The 17898-nt window shown below is 36.6% G+C and overlaps 1 protein-coding gene across 5 annotated transcripts in view; it reads left to right on the top strand.

Moving 5' to 3' along the window:
- The window catches only part of fbxo7 (F-box protein 7), a 50765-nt gene that overhangs the window by 30676 nt on the left and 2191 nt on the right, over nucleotides 1-17898 (top strand). For all 5 annotated transcript variants that reach the window (XM_039769500.1, XM_039769495.1, XM_039769496.1 and 2 more), the window contains 3 exons: nucleotides 2821-2916; nucleotides 8181-8357; nucleotides 14081-14118. In XM_039769500.1, the coding sequence (XP_039625434.1) occupies nucleotides 2821-2916; nucleotides 8181-8357; nucleotides 14081-14118 (311 nt within the window). The remainder of the gene's footprint in view (nucleotides 1-2820; nucleotides 2917-8180; nucleotides 8358-14080; nucleotides 14119-17898) is intronic.

The raw sequence follows: 17898 nt of genomic DNA, 5'->3' as shown, positions 1-17898 counted from the left end.
GTTTCAAGGTTATACTTCCTTTTCTAAACATCCCAGGGATTCCTGTTTCAATACGTTTGGCTTTTTTAAAATGTGCATTTGTCTAATGCAATGTGCAGTAAGATTTTAGAGCTGAATGGGGCTAATTCTTGGCTTTTTTATTAATAGGTCTTTTTAATTACTGGATAGATTTAGGCATACTAAAAAGAACTTCAAGAGAAAATCATTTTTTTCATAAAAATATAAATAATTGTTTGCACATATTGATGCACAGTGTTACTCAATAATGCAGCATCCTGAAAATCGGCTTCGATAGTAGTGGGTACAATGAAAAAGTGGATCAAAGCTCTGTGCCATGTTTAAAGGCATGGCTACCAGGTCCTGGGCCCTGTGCCACCAGAACGAATTTATGACAGATCACAACTCTTGCTAGGTCTCTTGTTTCTGTACTTGGTAATGTATTTAGATGAAAAATCACAAGCATCCTAAAATTACAAGGAAGCCTATAAGTTGGCCGTATTACTAAAATATAAAATACAACTTAGTTTTATATTACAGGCAGCAATTGAGTAATGCAGGCATTGGTATCAGTCAGAAGTATCAACTGACTCAGCAATATTCTGTAACTCTTACTATACACTTTAGCCAAGCACTAATATTTAGTTTATGTGGTGAAAGTGATTTCAAATTTTGGTTTTGAGGGTTTTTCCTGCAGCACATGCAGGCTCAGAGTGTCTTCTGTAAGGACAAAAAAACATTTTGCCACCGTGGAGCAAACGTAATGAAGAAGGGAAGCAAGACACTGTATGAGATAGCAGATAGCTTAGGGGGCTATTTATGAGTTAGTTGAATGCATTTGTCCTGGACAGTTAAACATGATAAAGGTCTGCATAAATTAGGTGTCCAAAATATTGCCTGACAGTTTTGAGCTAATGAATTTGGACTGGGAGCAATTTAAGACATATTTCATAATTGGGGATGAAATGTGTTTACATCGCTGTCATCCACCTTCCAAACAACAAGCTAAACAATAGCAGCCTGGTGATTCCCCAACACCACAAAACAAAAATTAGGATTATTAGCCATTGTCTTCAAGATCAAATTCATAATTGTTTTTCTGATATTGGGGTTAAGTCAATTTTTATTACATGCTATACATTGTTCTCCTCTCTTGCTAAATGAATCTTACATTTAAGATGTCTCACTTTAGGGTTTTCCAAAGTTGTATCTGTCCTGGTGTCTATATAAACACAGGGAACTCCAGTTTCTGGATTACATCTTGCCTGAAGAAGGGGCCTGAGTTGCCTCAAAACTTGTTTATTGTAATGTTTTTAGTTAGACAATAAAAGGTGTCATTTTGCTTGACTTCTCATTACAAGCTCCACAAAGCCAAGATAACTGATCATTATTTTGCCTTTGCTTTGGCACTTGTAGTAGTCAGTCAGAGATAAGCAGTGAGGAAAGCTGTCAACCTTCCCATTCTGCCTGACAGCAACGCCCTCTGAAACTGTGGACTCAAAGAGATGCCACCCAACTCTGTTCTCCAGTCCTACCAACTGTTTCCCTAATCTGAAGGGGCTTCTCCATAGAACACTACAGTATATGCCAGTAGTAGAGAAGTCAGATCAACTACACAGGAGTGGCTGCACATCAAGACTAAAGGTTTTTTATGAGTGACATGGAAAGCTCTGTGACCGTAGTAAAAAGAGTAGTAATGTTCACAGAGGTTATGTTGAAAAATAACACTTATTTAGTTTTACTAATTTTTCTGTTAGTAGACTTTTTGATCACTTGTTATAGTTAGTAAAAGCATGTCAAAGAATAAAACATTAAAAGTAGTTGTAGCAGTTGATAAGATAATGCAAATACTTGCATAATTCAGTCTGAATGTAATGATAATAAATACATTTATTGTAAAGAAAACAAGGACAGCAACTTTTAACCAAATGGTGCCATCAGTAGTGTTGCTTTGTCAATGGTGAAAAATGGCATTATGCAGAAAATGTATCAAACTTCCCTTTCTTAGTACATCAGAAGCCAAAATTGACAACAGGAATTCTAATGATATAGAGGTTTAAACACAAGCAAGGAATTCTTTTCAGAATAGTATTAAGAAAGTACACATGCAGTAATGTTTGGCTTAAAAAAAGGAACATTAATGTGAAAGCCTAACCATAAATATCAATGGAATAGTAGAAGTTTTGGATCGTCCTTCTGTTAACTTAAATGTTGGGACAGTGTTGACAAGTGTGTCATAAAGTGCAGCAAATAATTAAATACAGTGCATTCAAACCAAACTAAAATCCTTAAAGACAATGTAGTTAAACACTGGTGTAACAAAAATGATATAGCTTTTTGGAATTGTGAGTTATGTAGTGCAGCATTGATTGAACTATCAATAATACACTCAAGGAAAAGAGTACGCGTTAAAAGCGATGAGGACAGGGCATTGTCTCACAAAAAGCAAACCAAATTCTAAATTAGGAGCACATTTTATTGCACCAAATTTGGGTATACAAATAACATAGACGCGGATGTTAGTGAACCGCTTTCCTGGTCTTTATAGTTTCAGCTATTTTAATGCCTACTGTGTAGTGTTCTTAAACACATTAGTTACCATTATTAATATTTCTGGATTTTAAAAGAGCTACTTGTGAAAATGTGAACTGACTTGTGGTTTGGAGCTCATTTATCAATGAATAAACAAATTCTGGTGTGAATAACAGGAAGGTGCTTATAATAACTGTCATTATATCCTCTAATGCTGTAACACAGAACTTATTTAATATGTGCAGATCACTGATTAGTTTAATCTAACTACATTTATGTTATTTGTTCAAGGAGAAAATGCTGCCGGCGTTTATAAAGATCTCCAAAGATTGTCTTGTATTTTCAAAGACCAGATTGTTTACCCTTTATTAGCATCAACCAGGCAAGGTAAGCTTAAGGATATAATCTTCTTTATACATTAAATGGAAGTCTTGGCTGGAGTTATTTGCTGCATCTATATTGCTGCGTACTACAGCAAAGGTTCCAGTGACATCATTATTGTGTCGCTGTTTCATTTTGTCTTGGTGTAGGTGATTAGTGTGGATATACTGAATATGCACACAAACACACACAACATATCACTCTGAAGCAACAAGTAAACAATTTGTAACTACATAATGAATGTATATATATATATATATATATATATATATATATATATATAGGTGCCGGCCATAAAATTAGAATATCATGACAAAGTTGATTTATTTCAGTAATTCCATTCAAAAAGTGAAACTTGTATATTAGATTCATTCATTACAAACAGACTGATGTATTTCAAATGTTTATTTCTTTTAATTTTGATGATTATAACTGACAACTAATGAAAGTCCCAAATTCAGTATCTCGGAAAATTAGAATATTGTGAAAAGGTTCAATATTGAAGACACCTGGTGCCACACTCTAATCAGCTAATTAACTCAAAACACCTGACAAAACCTTTAAATGGTCTCTCAGTCTAGTTCTGTAGGCTACACAATCATGGGAAAGACTGCGGACTTGACAGTTGTCCAAAAGACGACCATTGACACCTTACACAAGGAGGGCAAGACACAAAAGGTCATTGCTAGTGAGGCTGGCTGTTCACAGAGCTCTGTGTCCAAACACATTAATAGAGAGGCAAAAGGAAGGACAAGATGTGGTAGAAAAAAGTGTACAAGCAATAGTGATAACCGCACCTTGAGAGGATTGTGAAACAAAACCCATTCAAAACTGTGGGGGAGATTCACAAAGAGTGGACTGCAGCTGGAGTCAGTGCTTCAAGAACCACCACGCACAGATGTATGCAAGACATGGGTTTCAGCTGTCACATTCCTTGTGTCAAGCCACTCTTGAACAAGAGACAGCGTCAGAAGCGTCTCGACTGGACTGCTGCTGAGTGGTCCAAAGTTATGTTCTCTGATGAAAGTAAATTTTGCATTTCCTTTGGAAATCAAGGTCCCAGAGTCTGGAGGAAGAGAGGAGAGGCACAGAATCCACGTTGCTTGAGGTCCAGTGTAAAGTTTCCACAGTCAGTGATGGTTTGGGGTGCCATGTCATCTGCTGGTGTTGGTCCATTGTGTTTTCTGAGGTCCAAGGTCAACGCAGCCGTCTACCAGGAAGTTTTAGAGCACTTCATGCTTCCTGCTGCTGACGAACTTTATGGAGATGCAGATTTCATTTTCCAACAGGACCTGGCACCTGCACAAAGTGCCAAAACTACCAGTACCTGGTTTAAGGACCATGGTATCCCTGTTCTTGATTGGCCAGCAAACTTGCCTGACCTTAACCCCATAGAAAATCTATGGGGTATTGTGAAGAGGAAGATGCAATACGCCAGACCCAACAATTCAGAAGAGCTGAAGGCCACTATCAGAGCAACATGGGCTCTCATAACACCTGAGCAGTGCCACAGACTGATCGACTCCATGCCACGCCGCATTGCTGCAGTAATCCAGGCCAAAGGAGCCCCAACTAAATATTGAGTGCTGTACATGCTCATACTTTTCATGTTCATACCTTTCAGTTGGCCAACATTTCTAAAAATCCTTTTTTGCATTGGTCTTAATTGATATTGTAATTTTCTGAGATACTGAATTTGGGACTTTCATTAGTTGTCAGTTATAATCATCAAAATTAAAAGAAATAAACATTTGAAATACATCAGTCTGTGTGTAATGAATGAATCTAATATACAAGTTTCACTTTTTGAATGGAATTACTGAAATAAATCAACTTTGTCATGATATTCTAATTTAATGACCGGCACCTGTGTAAATATATACTCGTTCAAACCTTTACTTTCAAAATGATGTTTCATGCCAGTCCTTGAAGCCATTTCTGTTTACCACTAGACACAGTGAAATATTGCATTTTGTACACTGGGTTGGGTTTTTTAGGCTGTAATTCACCCATCTTCTCCTGCCTTTTGTTGCAGATGCCACACAGAAGTTCTGTGCATTATATATTTATTTATTTTTCTTTTTGCTGTTGTTTTTTTCTTGGATTGCATGTCTGGAATAAACCAAGTGCATACATAGATTTTCATACCAGCTTCTTCCAGTGCTGGGTTATGGGAATGAGAATAACGGCTTTTGCTGGCAGCCCTTGGCACTACCCTCATGGAAGTCAGAAGCAAGCGCGATTACAAACAGGATAAAAAATATTGCATGCCACAGCTGATCCCTTCAGTTGTGTGCTTGTGTGTGTGAGTGTGTGGGGTAATATTATACCATGAATAAGCCACAAGCCAAAATGCCTTTTTTTTTTTTCCTCTCATGTGCTTACGACACACTGATATTAGCGGTGTAATACAGTGACATTTGATTGAAGAGGGGGTCCTCACTGTGTAAAAATACTCAACATGCTACGAAACACTGCCTGTAACCTAAGTTGAAATTGAAAGAGAGCTGCTCAATAAACTAACATAGAAAGAATGTGCAGCAGACAGCATCAGGTATGGTAATTTAACTCATGATGCTTGGAACTATAAAACTGAATGCCGTGACGCTTTAAAGTTAAACTAAAAGCAGTACTTTCAAATCAAGTGTAACAAAGTCCTTCATCAAACACCTCGTTCTCATTAGAGTGAAAACTGTGATCAGAGTCTGACTGAAGCTTCGTGCTCAATGATGTATAAAGATGAGCTGTCACAGGAGCCATTAATTTCCTGCGTTTTACGCACAGCTGTGACATGTAATATAAATCACCGACCGTAGACAACTATACATCATGGGAATGCAGTGAAATTCAGCTAGCTAATGGTAATACTCCTTTCACTGTGTGGCTTTGACCCGGGTGAGATGTATGATAAAAGCAAATTCATTAAGTTGTGACACGCTGCTTGCCTTAACAATGAAAGAGAGCAAACAACACGGAAACTTTTGATTTATTTGAAAGGAGACACTGTTGGGTATGTAAAAATATTACTATTGCTTTTGATTGATTTGTGGGTTTATTGCAACATTATATGAACACCTTTGAAACATGGCCGTGTCCCACCGGAGGGACACTTCGTGAGTAAGTGGTTAAGTCCACTCAAGACATGGCCAACTAACTCCTTTGAGATTCCATTCTTGAAAGTTTCTGCATGAAGTAAGAGCTGATGCCAATGATCCATGGTTAGACTGAAATCTTCGCTGTTTCTTCTGGATCAGAGGATTGAATTCTCTTCAACTTTTTTCTGGATGGACTGAGGAGTGTAATAACTCCTGAAATGTTTTATAAAGTAAAAATAACATTACAGTCTTCCATTCTAGAAGTATTGTCCATCTTTTTCCACCAAACAATGTATAGCATCTTCAATATAATCATATTCCACTGCTCTAACACTGGAGGATTCTGAAGGCCACAATGACATCAGCCAAAGAAAAGGGCTCTTCATCCCATGTTAAGGACAGATTTCTTTAAAGATGGTAGGTGTGCTGGCAGTGCTTACTGTAGGATTAGTGTGAGGTTTTCTTCATAATCTTCTTTATGTTTTTGATTACTGCCTACATTTCTCTGACTTTAGAAGTAATTGTTAGAAAGCATTTTATCCTTGCTTTTTTAGTTGTCAAATGATTTTATGGAGTATCTTCCATACGCAGTCTGTAGCTATAATGCTTTCCATTACTCATGGCCAGACATTGCACATCAGCCACATCTGGTAACTTAACAATATGTATTGCCTTTATGCTTATTTTGTTTATTAGATACTTTCTTTGTCTGCCCATCAGCAGGCTGTAGAGTTTTCAGGCGACTGTTTCATTTATCCTGACCTACAAAACACAGTTGAGGCTGTCTTGGAATAGGCATTCATCCAGCAAACAGTGCCTTTTCCACTTACGTTTCACTGCATGTTTGGACATTCCAGATAAATCCAGCTGACCCCTCCACCATCATTTTTTTTCATAAAATAGCAATCAATTGATGGTTCCACAGTTCTGTTTACACAAATGTCTAGAACATCTAATCTCTAACATATCTCTTTTTCACAATTTTTCATATCAATGAAACTATCAGTCAGAAGTTATAAATCTTTCTGAAAAAATCAACCCAAACTGCAGTCTAATTTTTTTTGACAACATTTTAGAATTGCTGAAAGTATTATTTTGTAATGAGACAAATTCATTAGGGATGTTCTGATCGTGTTTTTTAAGGCTAATACCGATCACTGATTCCATGTTACTTGATCAGCCGATTCCGATACCCATTCCAAATTTTTTTGTTCTTAATCCCTTAAAAAAACTTTTTACACTAAGCTCCTACAATACCAGATACATAGTAGCCTTATGTTCTATATTAAAGTGTTAACTTTGGTATTTTTATAACTAAACTATAGACCAAAGATGTTAACTGTTCATTTTTTTAACAAAATAAAATTTTGCATGCTTACATGTAAATATTCAAGCCGTTACAAGGTTTTAATAATTTCTAATCATTAATTGCAGTACAGCTTTTTTGCTCTTATAAAATGTAGTATATTTCTACAGTGTACCAGATAGACATTTTAGTAGTGCAGTACTCATTTCTTACCAAAACATATGCTGCATGACGCACAGTACAACTCTTTACAAAATTTCCAACTGTTCATACGAGTTTATCAAGAAGACATAAGGCTAGCAAGCTAATCAAGTTTACAAATAAATGACACATTTTGCTGTTATGCTAACAAGCCTGCTATTTACTAAGCAGCAATTTCAAATTCTTCTTTATCGTTTCTTTTTCCAATTAAAAATATAAACTACTTTACTTAATACTAGCTCGTGGTCCAAACTAATACAAACTGTGTCCATTTTAATTAAAAGACAAAATAAAAATGGTCTGAATTCATTAAAGTAGCTGTTCTTGCTGTTTTTCTAATTGCACAGGACATCTTTTCCAATTCCTTTTTCTCAGTTTATTACTCCACTTCCTTTAATGTAAAGGTTCTTTACACTTCAGAAAGTTCACTACAAAAATGCACAGTTACTGTATTACCTTGTGTAAAGGAACACTACAACGTAAAGTTTAGAAAAGCAGATCTCTTTTTGTGAATGGCAAATTTACTAATTGCAGATTGAGTCTTTTGTAGTGAAAATCAGCCAATCTTGCTTAGCAGCCAATTCAGTCTTTTTGTTTTTAGTCCAAATTATCCTGCATGATTCTGTATTACTGGTATTTTCTCTCTGTTTCCTTTTTAACAAATATAGCTCTTGACCTTCCTGATGCGTTTGGACTGGCTGTACTACCCTTGGAATTAAAGCTGAGAATTTTCAGACTCCTTGATATTCAGGCAATTGTTTCTCTGTCAGCTGTGAACAGAGGACTTAACATGGCAACAGAAGACCCAATTCTTTGGAGATTTCTTTACCAGCGGGACTTCAGGGGTGAGGCAACTGTAAAAAAAAAAAAAAGTCTAATTTATGTTGGTTTTTAAAGGAGTAAATTGGGTTGTTTCAAGTGATGGCAGAAAAAGATTTGTAATTTATTATCCTGGAGAACGGTGGTTATAAAATTACTGATACAGTGGGCTTCAATTGGGTAAATTCTGAACATCAAAAATATTTATGAGAAATATGAGAAAATCTCAAATTACTCATGTCACAAAATCCATGACAGGTGTCCAGTTGGTATGCTCACAGCATCCCAGTATTTTATGTGGTGCTGTTGAAGACCATTATATCAGAAATTTTATCATCTCTGCTCTCCATGAAAACTTGAGAATTAAAGTTTTTCTTGGCCATCACCACATTTATACATAATGACAGGGCAGTTTATATCAAATCCAGGTTTGGAGATACCAGGCAAGCTCACTTTAAAAGGATTTTGAGTAACTATTGCCATCAGTTGAAGGAAGAAGCACACAAAAATTAAATGTTGGAGCATCTAAGTGGTCGTCCCCGTTTAATACTTTAGTCACAAACAAAAACAGATGCTTAATGGCGTATGAAAATCAAAACCAACAGTAATAAACAAAATGCTTCACTTGTGGTCTCAAGTCTTCAGAATGCACAGAGCTCCATCCTGCAGGTCATTATGGCCATCAACAACTGACTCTCCTCCTGCCGTGTCAGGGCTTTATGAAGCTTCAGTCGGAAGGGGCTGAGTCAGTTATCCTCTCCCCCTGGGGTGGTATTACGTACCTCAGATGAGCCGATGAGGTGATCCTCCAATGTGCAAGCATGACACCATGGTAATAGCTGCATGTGTTTATAAATCCTCTTAACACAGGTGATTGGCCAAGGAGGGAGCACAGCTTCTGAATAAGACCATTTCCAATCTTGTTTCTGTAAGCCACAGATTTGAAGGCATTAAAGGAATATTCTACCCAAAAGTTATGTCTTTGTTATATGTTATTTGCATCATGTTAAATTATAGTGATGGCAGAGAGCTTATTTCCATGCAGAATGAGAGAAAAGGTTTTGTAATATAATAGACCTCATTGGTGACCCATACTGCACAATAGCAAATAATGTTAAAAACCTCCATGGAAAAAAGAAAAAAGTTCTCATGTTACTTGTGTCGCTCAATCTACATGTCCATTATCCAGTCATATGCTCAAAACATAACACAGGCATTTTTATAAAAATATTATTAGCAGTTACTTTTGGAAAAAGCAATATGCATCAGGAACAAGAACATGTATTCCCATAATTCTGTGCTTTTCAGTTGAAGACAAGACTCCTGATCAGTGGGTAAGGGGGAGAGGCAGGACTTCAATTCAAAAGTATCGAGTTTTAAGGATGCATTTTCTTGTTTATAATGTGCACTGCTTTTTCTGGAATTAACTGTTAATAATACTGTATTTTACTAAATTTAATGTGTTTTGAATGTTTTGAGCACACAAGTGGATAGTGGAAAAATGGATTCTCACAAGTAGTGTGAGAATTTTTTTCTTTTATCCAAGGACTTTTTCACATTGTTTGCTGTTGTGCAGCCCGGGTTGTCATGAGGCTTCATTGTATCATAAACCTTTTCTTAATTTCTGCATAAGAACAAATTTTTCTTAGCCATCACTATAAACTACCTGGGATGAGTAACATTATTTTTTTTGATTGGAGGTTTGTATGTTGCAGCATTTATATGAGAAAACATGAATTTTGCCTTCTCAGTTGAATCTGAATAGACAAGATTAAAAGACACAAAATATTTACTGTACGTAATTTACAATACCTAAACATATATATTTTTTTAATTTAGTAAAGACTGCCTTCAACCCCAAAACTTTACTGCCTGTGAGGCATTTTGTTAAAAACCCATGGCACGGGGGAGAAGGGGATTTCTGGAGCACTTTGTGCAGGTCTTTTACAGCAACTGGCCTCCCCAATTTACTTGAAGGTTGAGTGTTGCACGAAATGGGCGCCTCTCATCAGCTTAGATGATGTCCAGTTTTTTCATTGTCAGCCTTTGACATATACTTAATCATATTGATCAGCAATAGTACATTTAGATGCCTGTTTGGTAATCTATTAGAGCTTAATAAATTTGGATGTCTGCCTACAAAAATAGGTCGGTGAAGCTGCAAGTGATGATGGACTGGAAATCGCAGCAATAGACGGACAGCACGAGAGCCTTGTGTACTTTGAAATAAGCACTGAGTGCATTTAAAATAGATATTTTTTCTATTAATATGCTAATTTAGTTTTTTATTGATGTGAATTCCTAGATATTTATATTCAGTTACTATTTCTACCACCTCCCCAAAGCAGTGAGGGTTGAATATACAGATTTCTTCTTCCAAAAGTGAACTAGCTTTGCTTCATTCTTTTTAACAATTAGGAAAAGTTCTTTATTATTGCACTAACTTAATAAACGGTCCACTTGATTGATGTAACGATTTTATACAGTTGAACAAAAGTTAAGTGTCTGTTTTCTTTGTTAATGAATTGAGAAGAGTAAAGATTCATGTTTTTAATGTCATAGCAAGACTTGTTTACTGCTGAAACAGACCTTATTTAGCACATTTTTCCCCATCAGCACATAATACGTAATTATTCCTTTTAAAAATTGCTGTTGCCTAAACTATTATATTTTTATACATAAAAAGCCAATATAAAATAGTTATTAAGAAATAGACTGGTGATTTATAGTAATTTGATCATCAACATTAAATGTTGGTTTCATGCATGTAATTATTTTTCTTCTGTCCCAGGTCACCATTGTCTTGGCCATTGTGAATATATTATTTTATCTTTAATATTCATTTGATTCCCAGCTGAATCAGATTCCAACTTATGCTGTTTTAAATGTTTTTACATTTTATTTTTCTAACCTATTGGCAAGACACTTCAATCTTAACATATTTTATATTGTATATATAATATTGTTTTCAGCATGTGGACTTATTTTACTTCATGTACAAAAATATTTTCTTGGAAAGATCTCCCTTTTCAATGCCTTTTGCAAAAATGTTTTAACTATCACTTTACTTTGTCGGAAATGTTTCTTCACATGTTTTCAGCCAGATGATGCTTATTCAATTAAGATACAGTATATACTGCATAGTTTTATTATTGATGTGATTGTTATATCATAGGACTGTGCTCATCTGCATCATCATCATCATCACAGGACTGAGAGTGTTTCAAAATCTGTGACAACGTACACCTATAGCTCATTGCATTGTTTATGTGGCATGACGGGGTTTAATGCTTAAATACATTTTATTTGCTTGTACTTTATAATTCTATAATACGTTTATCATGATCAGTAATAGTGCTTATGCTACTGTTAAACATTTGTTTGCTGTAGTATTTTTGAACAAGTACATATATATTTTATATTATGGTTGCATACAAACAAAGTAAGCGATTTTTTCTACCTTGAATAAGACACAAGCAGGAAGTCAACGGCTATATTTTGAATCCAGTAAAAAAAGAAAAAGCCTGCTACCCCCTGTGATGATGCGGGTTCTGCTCCATGCTCCCATCCGCTGTTCGGGAGCTCTTGAACCCAACACCGTCAATCATGTTACCGAGATGAGCTAGACAGTGAGGCAGCATTGCAAGGGGATGGTACAAAAAAGTGCAAAAGTGCTTTTATTTCAAACAACAAAAACAAAGTGTTCAAAGTTAAGTAAAGTGCAGTGGTTCCCAAAAGTCTTCATCAAATAAATAATCCATTAAAACAGTGACAATCGTGGAGGTTAAAAAAAATATACAAAAACAATCCTTTAAAAAAGACAAGGAGGTTAAAACATTGCTGGAAAAAGTCATTTAAAACAATAAGCCCGGTGCTTCTTTTACTGTAGCGTCTCACCTGCTTCTCCCGTGTGGGCCCTGCATCAGGAAAGACACTCTCTCTGCAGCTGACCTTCTCTCACTCACACAGGTCTGGAGGCCGCCCGATCCTGGCTTCGGTCACGCACTCATCCCAGGCCTGAGACTTGGAGTCTTTGCCAACCAGGACGCTCACAACAAGGACCTCAGCCAAGTCTCCCGACTCCCGCTTTCTTCAACAGCGAGTCTCTTTCCTTGCTAGTCACTCCCGCTCTTCTCCAAATGCTCAGCAGGAGCGTCTACAATCAGCTGCCGTAGGTGCTAGCTAAACACCTCGCTAGGGCCCACCGTCCAGCTGCCCTTGAGCCTTCTCTCTCGCTCTCACCGGCTTTTTCCTGCTCCGTGCTCTCCGGCAACTTCTGTTTTTCCATTCATCCCCTCCTAGCTGACTCGTTCTTCTATATATGCCGAGAGGCCATAGCAGCTGCAGCACATTAGCAACCCCAAGAACAATCACCAATGTGGACAGTCCCTCACCTGTGCACTAGGTGAGAAACGCCCACACCACCGATCGCCCTGAGATCCCAGCCACCACACCCCCTCGTTAAGCCGCGAGCACGGTGATTATTTATTTAAAAAAACCTGGCCTTTGCTGAGAGAGCAGTGGACCCATAACACCACACCCCCACCCCAACCCTTTGATAAAAGGTTATCAAAAAGTTAAAAGCAACTATAATAATAGACATTCACAAGAGAATGTGCAGCAAAAACATATTAGGAGATTAGTGTTTTACTGATCACAAAACCTTATCAGATTTATAATTTGCCAGATCTAGGCCCAGTTTATACAGTTCAAGGTCTTTGTCAGTATCAAGTTAGAGTAGAGCAGCTCGACAACATAAAGTCTGGATTACATTGATAACATATAGGAGGTGAGAGACATTGACTGCACTTTAACGGGTGCAAATAAAATCAGTCACATCAGGGTGGATTCGTTTTTGAATGACTGATTACAGGCACTAAGCATGCCACTTTATCCAGCAGTGTTTGCATTAGTTTTCAACATTCAGAGGGCTCCATACACTTCAATACATTGAAGAAGTAATTTTAGTGCAGAAAATAGCAAAAATTAATATCTTGAAATTGGGGTGCTGGAGAAAGGCATTCCAGGCCTGAGAACTTTCCTATGCCTATAGAATCTAACGCCCCCCTAAATTCATTCATTGAAAAAGGCATCAAATTACTGAAAAGCCAAGTGGGACAAGTCATTGGGGAAAAAAATTGTTCAGACAAAAGTGGAATGTAGAAAGTAGAGAAGTTGAAGTACTGTGTAGGAATAAATATTTCTGTGAACCAAAGAACTAGGGTGTCGTACTGTGTTAGCCGTTGTGGGTGTAGTGATAAAGCCAAGCAAAATGCCACTTTTTATTGGCTAACTAAAAAGATTACAATATGCAAGCTTTCGAGGCAACTCAGGCACCTTCTTCAGGCAAGATGTACTTAGGGTTAGGGTTTTTTTTTTTTTTTAAGTACTGTGAACCATAGAAGGACATGCAGATATAAGAAGACCTTGAAGTGCCACTCAATAAATTACATTACATAGAATAATTGAACTGAAATTTCTGCCCAACCTTAAAAAAAAAAATCATACATCTAATAAAAGTATATACAGTACAATAAGTGAACCTATATGCATAGACAGGTGAAGATGTAAATTATGTTCATCTTTTATAAGGTGATTAAAAACATTAGGTATTATATTGACATATTTAACAATGCTTGTAATTTTACAGATACAGTAAATGTGGAGCATTTTTAGTGGAAGGCTGGTGCTATGTTTCCAAATACCAATGTAATTGTTTCATGCTTGATGACCTTGTTGTGTGTTTCAGATACATCCACCAGACCTAGAGACACAGACTGGAAAGACGTAAGTGTCACAAGTATACATCAGCATTGCTTTATGGTTTTTAAAGAGAAGTTATTAAACAATGTTAAATTAGTATACAGATTAAACAGTAGTGGAACTGACACCATCACACAGTGTTCTGTTTCAATCAGTTGCTTAAAAAAATAACACATATACAGTATATATCTATATATACATATGTATACGCACAGTATATATATATGCATATAGTATATACAGTATAAAACTGTATATAAAAACACGAATGTTGCTCCTCATGAGAACAAATGTCAGCTGGCTTATCCAAGCAAAATTATACAAAACAGTGTTGTAGCCATTTCAGTTGATCTTATTTTTCCCTTGTGATTTTAGAATTGTGGCTCGTCAGTCTAGTTTATTAATACTATTTTGAGAAAACATTGAAGTTTTAGTTCCTCGTTCTAATTTAAATAGATTTTTTAGTATGACACGTTAAATATTGTCTGTTAATAAACTCTAATTTGATGTGGTATATAGTGTAATGGACACTGTGTCTATTTTATTGTAATAATAATAATAGCGTATTGAGTAGGCAAGGGCAGATTTTAGAAGAGTAGCAGAGATTAGTCCCGAGAAGGCGATTGTTTAGTGAAATGTGTCAGTATGGCAGCTATTCCTCAAAGGCCATTGAAACTGAGAAATATTAATGGCAGATATTTGGCATCTGTAAAGAAATGCTTTTGGGCTGATCAAAAAACGACATAGGAAAAGACTGCAAGATATGAGATTCATAGAGAATAATGACTTTACTAAAGCTCTGTTGTACTTTCCCATGATTCAGTTGGCCTACTTACATTTCATTATTAGTACATCAGTTATTTTTTGAGCTAATGTTTAACCTCATAGCAGTTTCACTTACTGCCTCTCTAAGTCAGCCGGCAGTAAAAGACCATTCTGTTTTATATTAGTGTACTCCTTGTCCCTTTGTCTGTAGTTCCATCCAGGCATCATATAATGTTACAACGCCACTGTTCTGATAATGTGCATCTACTACTCACCAAAGTCTTTGTATCCATCTTGAGATAATTTTTGTAGTTTGGAATATAACCATAGCAGAAGCTGTATTGAGCTTCTGCTTGTTATGTGCAAGCATGGTGTCTGGGATTCCCTCTTTTTCCAAAATGCAAATGGATTTAAAGCTGAAATCGGAAGTGGTCTCCCTGAGACTTTCTCGTATACTAAGATATGGGGAGTAAACTGCAAGACAGTATTTTTTTTATATTATGTACATTAAAGAACCATCAACAACAAATCAAATTAATAATATATTGAACAATTTTTATAAAAGTAAAGTTGAATAAATTAGACTCTGCAGCTGCATGAATAAGAAACAAAATCAAGTATGTATTCAGGTAAAGTACCACTTCCCCGTTAGTGGAAATAGCCCAAAAGTTGATAGAAATCAACGTTTTGTACATAATATTTGTATGCAAAATTTGGTTGACATAAGTGAAAGAATACTCAGGTTATTGTGTTTACATACAGACAGACAGACAGACATAATTCCAAAAATGGTATTTTCGGTCTAAAACATTGAGGTTCATCAAAATCTCAAAATGGAATTTTTGGACAATTCCAAGACTGAATTGTTTACTTTTTTCCACTAGATGGCAACAAAGGCCACTCCAGACATTCCAAATTTCATTTTTCACGCTCATCAATGCAAACACTGGGATGCTTCATGCTTTGATATAATGGACAACTGTAATTCTGCATTGTCAGCTGCGGATGTTGAAATGTCAGAACAAAGTGACAGTGAGAGTGATGCTGAAATGTCCCCAAGCGTGAATGTGAGCCATAACACTCTACAACAACTTGTGACTGCCACTCAGGAAGACTATCGAGAGATTGATCCCTGGAAACCTTTTGGCTGCCAGAGTTAAAAACAAAATACATGGGCTTCTGGTGGGCACATACTGATTAAAAGCCAGTTGGTTGCCTTACATGTTAAATAAGGGATCATGTATTGACAGAGGTGTTGTAGTATTGGATACAGACGCGCTGCAATGCTTATTGTGTATAACTTAAGCCAATGCATGCAGTACTTGCAGAATGGCCGTAGACTCTTTGGAGAATCAGGGGTCCTGGCAGGATAGTATCACTGCATGATGGGCCTTCATCCTGTCACTTCTCTCAGATTATGAAGTAAGGCAGTGTAGCCCTCATGTCAAATTTCACTCTGGCTACACCACTGACATCTCCTAGTCTCTACTCAGTAGGGGCCTCGTGTAAAACTTGCTTATGTTTGGAAATACAGTATGCGTAAGCCATTTCATATGCAAAAGTCAAGATTTATAAAGCACAAACTTGACATGAACATTTTTTTTAAAGTTACGGAATGTTTTGATCATCCATAAGTTCTACATAAACTCTTTTGGAATTTGCATTTTAGCTACTCCAGACGACAGGACAATGAAGTGATTAGAAAATCTTAATTCATCACGTAGTTCAATGTTGCAGCAGTCACATGCTGATATCCGTCCACCCATCAGTCCATTTTCTAAGCCTGTAACAGAACAGCGATTGTGTGATTTCTGTGTGTGAGTCCCTGTAATGTAGACTGCAATTCAGCATACGACTTCTAAATCGGCTTATAAATCAGTCACTATCACAAAAAGCAACGTAATTACCATTAACAATATTTAAAAGACAGAAAATAATGTGTTTTTAAGCTTGTATTTCTAAAAATTGTAATTGCTGCAAAACAAGCACTTAGAAAATATATGAATGGCGTAACATTTGGGTACACTGTTTTGAAAGCTGGATTGTTTTCTGTTATTTATTTTGTTCTTCAGAGACATAGATATCACGTTTTTTTTTTTTTTTATAATTTCGCAACAGGGTTTTTTCGCTAGAATTACCAATGCTTACAAAAAAACTTGTATATCTGTCCCAGCTTAAATCCGCTTGCACATCTCAATTCAGCGTCTTTTGTCTTGTAAATGTGTCGATAAGCCCAAGGAGCAAGCAGCCTGCTATTGCATCCTCCACCACCGCAGAAATGGAAAAACCTCTCCCAACTGAAGCCTTGTTTATCAGCGAGTGAGGTACCTAGAGCTGTATGGGGTAAATAATATATCGTTATTTGGAACACATGCATTTCACGTGTGTTCCGTGTCTACAAAGATCTGTGTAAGTGTAGCATGACAGAAATGTTCAACACATACCTAAAAGACAAACTTTTTTCATATTTTAGTACAAACCACAAAATTTTGACATGAAGTATTACATAATGTGTGAAGACTGAAGTCCAAATATCACATAAGCACTTTTACAAAAGGCACAAATATAACAGAACAAGTGCGCTTTTATTCAAGACTATAACTGAAGAAAAAGAAATTGGGTTAGTGTATTAATTGCTTTGGGAGAGGTTGTTGCAGTTTCTGCAGTGGTGGGAGGATGGGATACCAGGCTGCTTGCTGTTTGGGATTATCGACATATTTACAAGACAAAAGGCACTGAATGGAGAGGTGCGAGCGGATTTAAGGTGGGCTTGATTTCTGAGTTTTTACGTAAACTTTGGTAATTCTAGTGTTAAGTGACGTATGAAGGAAATTGGCTGAAATTACCATGCTGCACTTTGTACGCGCATTCAGTCGCTCATGCTGACTACTGACAGGAGCGTCTTTTGGGTGCGTAAAAGTGGAAGATACCACACAGAACACATTCAAGTTGAAGTAGCCTCTCTGAAGATAACTCTAATACTGTGAGCTAACCTGTAATTGAAATTGTACAAAGTATTTCTCAGTCTATTTTAAGGAT

This window comes from Polypterus senegalus, chromosome 11 (assembly GCF_016835505.1).
Source record: "Polypterus senegalus isolate Bchr_013 chromosome 11, ASM1683550v1, whole genome shotgun sequence".
Classification (NCBI taxonomy): domain Eukaryota; kingdom Metazoa; phylum Chordata; class Cladistia; order Polypteriformes; family Polypteridae; genus Polypterus; species Polypterus senegalus.
The sequence above is the reverse complement of the archived record's forward strand: the minus strand, read 5'-3'. Positions and strand labels throughout refer to the sequence as shown.